This window comes from Lynx canadensis, chromosome C2 (genome assembly GCF_007474595.2).
Source record: "Lynx canadensis isolate LIC74 chromosome C2, mLynCan4.pri.v2, whole genome shotgun sequence".
In the NCBI taxonomy this organism is placed as follows: Eukaryota; Metazoa; Chordata; class Mammalia; order Carnivora; family Felidae; genus Lynx; species Lynx canadensis.
In genome coordinates this window covers 112,810,151-112,820,568 of record NC_044311.2, presented here as the reverse complement: position 1 = coordinate 112,820,568, position 10,418 = coordinate 112,810,151, and the positions used below count along the sequence as shown (strand labels likewise).

At 37.1% G+C, this 10,418-nt stretch overlaps 1 protein-coding gene across 1 annotated transcript; it reads left to right on the top strand.

Moving 5' to 3' along the window:
- Nucleotides 1-8,388: 8,388 nt before the first annotated feature.
- Nucleotides 8,389-9,336, top strand: LOC115523815 (olfactory receptor 5H2-like). Its single transcript, XM_030330059.1, has one exon. The coding sequence runs from the start codon at nucleotides 8,407-8,409 to the stop codon at nucleotides 9,334-9,336; it is 930 nt and encodes a 309-aa protein (XP_030185919.1). The 5' UTR covers nucleotides 8,389-8,406.
- The last annotated feature ends 1,082 nt before the right edge of the window (nucleotides 9,337-10,418 follow it).

Genomic DNA, 10,418 nt, shown 5'->3' with positions numbered 1-10,418 from the left:
AAAGAAATGAAACAACATTCCATGCTCATTAGATTGGAAGAACGAACACTGTTAAAATGTCTGTACTACCCAAAGCAATCTCCATATTCAATGAAATCCCTATCAAAATAACATCAGCATTTTTCACAGAGCTAGAATAAGCAATTCTAAAAATTGTATGGAAGGAAAAAGGACCCTCGATAGCCAAAGTAATGTTGAAAAAGAAAAGCATAGCTGGAGGCATCACAATTCCAGACTTCAAGCTCTATTACAAAGCTGTAATAATCAAGACAGTAGGATACTAGCACCAAAAAAAAAAGACAAATAGATCAATGGAACAGAATAGAAAACCCAGAAATGGACTCACAATTATACGGTGAACTAATCTTCGACAAAACAGGAAAGAATATCCAATGGAAAAAAGAGAGTCTCTTCAACAAATAGTGTTGGGAAAACTGGACAGCAACATGCAGAAGAATGAAACTGGACCATTTTTTTTTACACCATACATAAAAATAAATTCAGAATGGATGAAGGATCTAAATGTCAAACAGTGAATCATCAAATTCCTAGAGGAGAACACAGGCAGCAACCTCTTTGACCTTGGCCATAGCAACTTTTTACTATCTTAATTTCCAGCTCAATGGATCACTGTTGTGTGTCCTGATGAAAGTATTCCTTCTTCTGGCTCCAAGACCTCTAGGCTATCAGAACACAAGATCAAGGGAACCTGAAGCAAAAATTATGCCAGGGGGTTACTAAGGGGTAACAATGAGTGGTGCAACTCCCATTTCTACCTTTTGATTCCTGGACCTGTGGAACCTGGTTATAGGGGAACCATCACCACATATTAAATACTGATGCCAATCAGTATTTAGTACTCTAACCTTGCAAGGTATTGGCATCTAGTTCTGCTACAAATGAGTCTTCAGAAAGGCCATTCCATTATTTTATTGAAGAAGTTTCTTCAGAATGGTAGGGAACAGTGCAAGAGCAGTGACTTCTATGATGACAGGACCATTGCTGCACTTCTTTGTGAAGTAAATTCCTTGGTCAGAAGAAATGTTGTGTATAATACTATGACATGGGTAAGGAATTCTGTTAAGTCCAAGACAACGGTTTTGGTAGAACCAAATTCATGGGGGGGGGGAGGGGTGGAATCTATATCTAGTAAATGTCTATTATAGTAAGAGCAAAACACTTCCTTTCTATGATGGAAACTGTCCAATGTAATCAACCTGCCACCAGGCAGCTGGCTGATCACTCTAATAAACAGTGGTATATAAGAGACTCATGTTTTAGTTCCTGGTAGACTGAGCACTCAGCAATGGCTATAGCCAAGATGTCCTTAGTAAATGGAAGTCCATGATGTGTACACATGCATATCTTCCTTCCTTGCCATTGGGTCACTTTATTCATGAGCCCGTTGGATGATGACAAAAAAATGTTTGAAGAAAAAAGCTGACTGTTGTCCAAAATAGGTTATTCTATCCACTTTATTATTTAAATCTTTATCTGATGACATCACCCTTTAATGATTGTTCTTATGAGACACAGATATCTTTATGTTTTTCACCCTTGCAGAGAGATCTGTTCACATACCTCTTCTACAAATTTCCTTAGTCATAGCTCATGAATTGGAATACAATCATACATCTGGACATTTGTCCTCCAAAGTGAACAACCAGGTGCACTGCATCAAATTCTGCCACTTTCCATTCACCTCTGTACTTCAGGAATGTCACAGAGAAGGGTTGTAATGTTGTAGCTGTCCACTTTTGGATGATGTCTGCATTTTGTGCAGAATGATCTATAAACTAGGCCCCAATTTTGTTTCTTCCTCTGTCAACTGATCCTAGAGAATTCCCCATAGATGCATCCTGGGAGAGAGGTTAGTGTAGCAGCCTACTGCTAGGCCACTTCTTCATGTAACTGCTGTTGCCTTCAGGGCCTGCTCTGGCCCCTACATATATGTATATACATAAATATGAGCCATATATATATACATATATATATATAATATGTGTATATATATATATGTATGTGTGTGTGTGTGTGTATATATATATATATATATCAGTTCCATCTCACAATAGAATGAGCCTGTGAGTGCCTAACTTAATGTCCTGGTGGATCAAAGAACATCCAGCTTGTAAGGGCGACTTTGGATGCATATTAAATTAGTGGCCCATAGTTAAGCATCCAGTCTAAACTAAGAGCCTATAGCAGGCCAACGGCTGTTTCTTAAAAGAAGAGTAGTTATCCACCAAGGATGGCAGGGCTTTGTCCCAAAATTCTAAGGGCCACACGTGAGGCTCACTACAGAAGCCTACCAAAGGCTCCAAACAGCCTCCCTGCCTGATCTGCCACTTAAAGCACCATTGGATCTGCTGAATCACACGGCACAGCGACAGAGCAGCTTCCACAGCAACCAACACTTACGACAAAGATTTTTCCTGTTCTGAGCCTGCTCAAAACTAGCATTTTATCTGGTCACTTGGTACATGGGCCAGTGTAGCACACCAAAATGAGGATTATACTCTGTCCCAAACCCACAGGGGCTCACTAGGTGTTGTGACTTCCCTTTGGTTGTAGGAGGGGACTTATGCAACAACTTCTCCTTCACCTTGGAAGGGGTATGTCCACATGCCCTGTATCACTGGCTCCCTAGGAATTTCACTGAAGTAGGCCTCTTAATTTTTGTCAGTTTCTCACCCTCTGTCATGCACCTGTCTTATCAAGAAGCATAGCATAGTTGCTACTTCTTGTTCACTGGGATCGAACATCATAATGTCATCTGTGCAATGAGCCAGTGTGACAGCTTATCAGACACAAACAATAGACACAAACAAGATAAAAAGATACCAAAAAAGGACACAAAAGATACTTTATATCATGTATCATCAGGGAAATACATGTGAAAACCACAAAGGGATACCACAACCCACTTGTATAAATGACTAAAATTGAAAAAACAACTCTTACTGGAAGTAGCATTACAGATCTTCTGTATTCACAGATAGGCAGCAGAATGAATTAAGAGATAATTATACAGAATTGAAGGAGTCAGTAAATGTAAGTCAAGCTTGCTTTATATTAAAGCTGTTTTATTTTTCTCTATTTTGGCCTTCACAGGCCAAATTATAAGGAAGTGAGATAACTGATTAATTGGTCTGCCAAAAAAGATGCTGTCTGCTTTTCCTTATCTTACCAATCAAGTCTCATGTGTAGGTTGAACATTTTTTCCTCCTCTTCAAATGTCAAGTAAAAATGTCACAAATAAGCCAATTAAATTTTATTTTTCTGAATGAAAGTTCACTGACAACATTGCTAATGCACAAAAGGCAAACCTGAGTACGTTACCACCATGTTCCAGTTACTTCATGTCTTTTAAATTGGGGTAAAAACAAAGTCTCTGAACTAGCCTCTATGGGCGTGTGTGATCCCACCCACGCTGGCCTTCCTTGCCTCATTTGGTTACTCCTAGCTTCTCCATTTGTAATGTGCCACGTTGTGCTTCTCCCATGACCTAGGCGCTCTGATAATCTAGGCCTTCCAATGATGAAGGCCTTGTGGATGACATATGTCCACAGGCAACAATAACCATGTTAGAAATGAAGACCCTTAGACCCCACTCAGACTTACTGGTACAGAATCTATATTTTAACAAGGTCTCCAGGAGATTCACAAGCATTAAAGCTTGAGAAGCACTGATCTATGGCACCTCTCACTGTGGTTCATCATCTTTGTTCTCCCTTTGACCTCCCCTGAACTTTGCCTAAGATTTCTGATCATACTTCATCTTAAAATGTGGAGTTAGGTGTAGGTCTGGGTTGTGAGCTGTAGATTGTTTGAGGAGGAACTTTCCTTGGGGTTGGCTCTTGAAAGGAATCTAGAACTTTGGCCTCAATAAAATCATGTATGCTTAGCTTAGAGAAGACCATATTAATCAAAGTACTCAGAGCATCAAAATATATAGACAAACTGAAGTTTGTGTAAACATGTCAGAGGTGTCATTTGTGGGAGACAGTAGTGTCATAAAGTGCAATTTCAACTGTTAAAACTAGAAATGTATACCATGACCTGATGTTTACGATATTAGAGTCTGTATTCTACAGAACGTGTTGCCCTATGGGATACCTGTACTTTTCTCACAAATTCAAATCTACAATGCTCAAAAGAGCAGCTTACTTTTGTCCTGAGGGGAATCCTTGGGCACTATTAGGGGAATTTTAGTTCTTCACGCCTTCCTTTTTTTGGCAAAAGCACATAGTTTTATGACAATTGGCCAACTCATATTCAAAACAAACTGGTATAAGCAACATTTTCCTGAGCTTCTGAAGCCTCCAAAGTGAATCAGTGTACAAAGAGTTGCTACCTATGTTATGGTCATTCCATCGCTACTATATTTTTATCTACTTTAGAAAGCCTAACAATTTGAAGCAATTTCCTCAAATTCTTATAAGATATGGGTAAGAGAGAAATGATTTCTATAATATTCATTATTCTTTTCTATACAAAGTTGATATACTATTACATTTATAAAAATTTCACATTGGGTTTACAGGTGCCAAAAAGCCAGGTAAATAATGGAAAAAAATAGTGTGTAAGTTGTATGTTTTATTTTGATGGCCATAATCTAGATAAGCAAAATAACTGTGAGGCTGAATTACTCCCTTTAACAATGCTTTATTATCTCTTAACATAGCTATAATGACGTTATAAGATAAGTGTGGTGAACTAAAATGTGAAACAATTTAAACTGCATTTAAGTATCAGGTCTTAATGATTCCTACATAAGAAATGGTTCTGGTTATTCTGATTAAAAGCTCCATTTGTTTAAGTGATCACATTTTCTGATTAATACTTTTAAAGTCACTTGCATATCAACTCTATCCTTTCTCCCACTTCTGGCAATAATTTCATTGATTATTTTTTATATATGTAGCAGGAAATAGGCAGTAAGTGTCCCTTTGCAGCTTCAGCTTTTATGGCTTGATAAGTACTACACACAAGTTGAACTTCAGAATTTTCAATTATTTAATGATTTGAGATTACATGGAAATAAGCCCTTTCCAAATACATATGCATTCAACAATTGCAACCATTGGTTTTGGTTATCTATGCCACTTGTATTTCACTCTGGTTTTTGACTCAGTTTTATTGTGCTGAAAATAAATGGTGGAGAAAAAGTGCTCTCAAGTAAAACCAGCAGGATTTCTAGAAAAAATAAGTTCTAATTCCTGCAATAAAAATTAGAAAGCACTTTTAATATGAATAGAACTTTTAGACAGTGTTAGTATATATATGAATAGCACAAAGTTTATAAAGTTAAACTTAAAATCTCTTGCATACACATACTCCATAGGAAAATAAATTTGGAAATTTTAAGAGAAAAAGAAAAGATTGACATGCCGACAACTTTACATGAAAACCAAGCTTAAGATAAACTCTGACCCTCTCCTTTTTTGTTGTCCATTGCTTATCTCTTGATATGTCCTTCCTCCTCCTTCTTTGTGGTCTTTCCCACACTGACCCATCCATCTATTATTCTCTACTTAATGCTTTTCTTCCATCTCCTGATCTTTTCACCAGCCAAAATTGCTCCTTCTCCTACTTTTACCTCCTTTCTCTTCTTAATGCCTTCCTCTCCATTTCTCTCTTTTGAAAACTTTTATTAAGACAATATCAGGGAAAAAATGTTCTATTTGTTCACCCACAGCATACATACAACAATTGTCCTCCACATTGTTGGGATGTTCAATTTAATTTCCCTGTTCACTGCTGTGCAATTTGTTTCCCATTCACTTTTCATTAGTCTCTGTCTTCCACTGCATCACATAATGGAAATTTTGCGCTAAAGCCACTAAAAATCTCTTAATTTCTATTCTCAATTATATCTGTTCACACCTTGTCCTAATACAGCATGTATTTTAGCAATTGGTACCATAACTTTCTTTGTCCTTCCTAAATATCTTCCTCTCTTTATGCTCATGACACACATCTGTCCTGTTTCCCTTCTCTTCTTGATCATTCTGCTCAGTATCCTTTCCTGGTCTCTCCCTGACTTTCATCTCTGTCAGTCACAGCAATTAGTTTCAACAAGAAATTATGCTTATGAATGGATTTTCTCTAACATAGAAATGCTAGGGAGATAGAAGGAATCAGATGGAAAAAAATGGGCAGCAACAGAAGAAGCAAGGCAGTCTGTCAACAACAAAAATCGTGTCCCACCACTGGCTCCATGAGGGCTGTGTTCCCTTGCTATGTGGAAATGCCACCGACAGGGTCATTGGTGTGAGTGCAGGACGCATTTGCTGGAGTCTTCATATTGTGCCTTGGCTGCCTTAGCAACTCAAATTCTCTTTTCCTTGTCCCTTTTCCCCCTCATTCCAAATTCCAAATCCAGTGTTGGTGGTTTGCAGTTGTCACATCCACATCTCATGTCCCCTCACTCTAGTTGTTAGGGGGACAGGAAAGTCAGTTGTAGCTCCTTTGGCTCCTAGGGTGGATCGTAAACTTTGCCTGCCACTAAGATTATGCAGCAGAAAGAGGATCAGATTGCTATCTAAAAATGATATATATCCTCTATAACCACCTTAATGTACTTTGTCAGTTTAGTTCCTCACCCTTCTCTTCACTTTGTGTATTCTCCAATGGATAGATGCATACATAGGTATGCCTTCAGCTACCCCAATGACTTTCAAGTCATTATTTGTAGTAGATTCATAGAACAAAGTATTTATTACCTCGTTGTTCAGAGGACATTCTCTCTACACACTGGCAATGCATCCTAATTTCAATGAATTTTTTAAAATTTGAGTATAGTTAACACACAATGTTACATTAGTTTCAGGTGTAAAACAGTAATTGGAAAAGTTTATACCTTGTGCTATGTTCACCACAAGCATAGCTACCATCTGTCACCATACATTGCTATTACAATCATTGACTATATTCCTTATGCTGTGACTTATTCCCTGACTTATTCATTCCATACCTGGAAGCCCACTCACCCATTTTGCCCACTCCCCCACTCCTCTGGCAAACAAGTTGTTCTCTATATTTATAGGTCTTATTCTGCTCTTTGTTTATTCATTATTTTAAACTCCAATATGAGTGAAATAATCTGATATTTGTCTTTCTCAGTATGACTTATTTCACTTAGTGTAATAGTCTCTGGGTCCATTCCTGTTGTATCAAATGGCCTGATCTTATCCTATTTTTAGGACTGGTAATATTCCATTGTGTGTGTGTGTATAGATAGATAGATAGATACATACATACATACATACATACATAAGTAGATATAGATACAGATATGATATTAATATATACATATACATATATATCCATTGTGCATATCCATTGTGTGTATGTGTGTGTGTGTGTGTGTGTGTGTGTGTGTGTGTGCATCACACCACATCTTGCTTATTCATTCGTCTATAGATGGACACTTAGGCTGCTTCCATATCTTGGCCATTCTAAATAATGAATGATTCAATAAACATAGTGGTGCATGTACCTTTTCAAATTAGTGTTTTCATTTTCTTTGGGTACACGAAATCTATTTAGTCACCGAGTGACTCCTCTATTCTTCACTGACCACCCCTTCACCTCCAATATGTCACAGAAGTAGTGTTTCTACATTCTAAACTCTTTACCATCTCTCTCTTCATCTTCCCCATCATTACCAATGTGATTTCACCCATGAACTAGCCATATCATATGTATTTGAATCACTTGAGGAGCAAGTCTAAAATGCAGATTATTAGATTTCATTCTTGACTCACTAAATCTAATTCCAAAATAAAACTTCACAATCTATATTCTGCACAAAAAGTTGCTCAGAGAATTCCAATGTGTAAACTGGGTTGAGAACCAGTGGATAGCAGTAACATCTTCCTGACTAGTATTCCTGACCTCAATTTCTTCTCCCTACAGTCTATTTTCTACACTACCATATATTCACTAAAAAAGAATCTTACAATGCCACTCCCTTCTTTTACATTTTCAGTGAATGCTTATTCAATGATGAATAATGTTCAAGGTCCTTCCTGGGCTATTCAATTCATTTTATATCCCAGGCTCTTCAAGCTTCTTTCCCTTCACCCAATATCCACATCCCAGATATAGACTTTGCTTTTCATATGCAATCCTATCCCATAAATTTAGCACATATGCACAATGCCTTTCATTTTCCCAATTCTGTTAACCACGCCACATTTAAAAAATGTGAGTAACTGCATTTATTTCCAAGTCCCCAAAACAGATTCCATCTATTACATAGGTAACACAAAAAATTGAGAGGACATTATGATATGCATAATTGTATCTCAAATCTCCTCCCTATATTTTCACATATAAATTCTTACTGACATTTAAAAAACGTATTCCATTTCATTTCAGGCAACACCCAGTGAGGACATGGGAAAGGAAAATGCAACATTGCTGACAGAGTTAATTCTCACAGGACTCACATATGAACCACAGTGGCAAATCCCCCTATTCCTGGTGTTCTTGGTTATCTATCTTCTCACCATTATGGGGAACCTTGGTCTGATTGCTCTCATATGGAATGAACCTCAGCTTCACATCCCCATGTACTTTTTCCTTGGAAGTTTGGCATTTGTGGATGCTTGGATATCATCCACAGTGACCCCCAAGATGCTGGTCAACTTCTTTGCCAAGAGTAAGATGATCTCTCTCTCTGAATGCATGGTACAATTTTTTTCCTTTGCAATCAGTGTAACCACAGAATGTTTTCTGCTGGCAACAATGGCTTATGATCGCTATGTGGCCATATGCAAACCATTACTTTACCCAGTGATTATGTCCAATACACTATGCATCCGGCTGTTAGTTTTGTCATTTTCAGGTGGCCTTCTTCATGCCATAATTCACAATGCTTTGTTATTCAGATTAGCCTTCTGCAATTCCATCATAGTACATCACTTTTACTGTGACATTATGCCACTGTTTAAGATTTCTTGTACTGACCCTTCTATTAATTTTCTGATGGTATTTATTTTCTCTGGGTCAATACAAGTATTCACCATTTTGACTGTTCTTGTCTCTTACACACTAGTTCTTTTTACAATCTTAAAAAAGAAGTCTCTACAAGGCATAAGGAAAGCTTTCTCTACTTGTGGAGCCCATCTTTTATCCGTATCTTTATACTATGGCCCCCTTCTCTTCATGTACGTGCGCCCTGGATCTGCACAGGCAGATGATCAAGATATGATGGACTCTCTATTTTATACTGTCATAATTCCTGTGTTAAATCCAATTATCTATAGCCTGAGAAATAAGAAAGTCACAGATTCATTGAGTAAAATGTTAAAGAGAAATGCTTAGTACTCACACTAGTATCTGTCCTTCTTCCATTAAAATTACACAAAATTGTGCAGACTAGATGTTGTTATGTGTTGATTGGTGTTTAAAGTTTTTTTGCAGTTATAATTGCCTTAGCATTCAAGTGACTTAAGGTGAGAATACTAATAACCATCTAAATATGTGTGTATTTTATTCAAAATATAGAAAGAATTTTAATCAAGTATTCCTGTCATACTATAATAATTAAGAAAAAAATATTTTGTATGTTTTCAATGTGGCTTCAGAAATGCATTAAGCACTGTAATAGTGTAATTTCTCTGAAAATAATTTAAATATAATATCTTTGACAGTCATACAGCTGTGTAGCCCGAAGACTCATATCACATTTCACTCCATAGTGGAGTCAGTGTTGTGTTTGAGTGAACACAGGCAAAAAAGTATAATGAGTGATCCAATTTCAGTCTACCCTTCCTCTCTCACCACTAATTCCATATACAACCCTATTGAAACCACTGAGGCTCACACACTAAAACTACTCACATCTGCCTTTTGTCATAGTCTTATTACTTCTCACACATCCTGTTGATATCCTCTTATTTCCCAAACAATGCTGTCAGATTATTCTTCATAAGCAGAAGTCTGACTCAGTAATATCCCTCTTGAATAACTTTTCAAGGATGGTCGTATCTACCAGTTTATGTGTATATATAGTATACATATATAGAACTCTATATATGCATATGTATATATTTTATGTTCACATGTATGTACAGATGACATGATATACAGTTGGTATATAAACATGTATACCTCTCTCTATATATTATTCTGCATTTGTGACCATGGCAGTATTTGAGGTACTTCCCAATAAAATCTTGATTTGATTCTGAAGTCTCTTTCCTCACAATTCTATTGAACTTCTAAGTTACTAAAAGCCTTCCGCATACTTCCTCCCAATATATGTTTTTGTTCATATGGTCTCTCTACAGAGAATCCTTCTTCAAGTGTGCCCATGTTCACATACAATTGAAATGGTGTCCTTTCTTCAAGGTCATTCTTAATATTACAGTTCCTTGGTGCATTTCCAGATTACATCCAAGGAG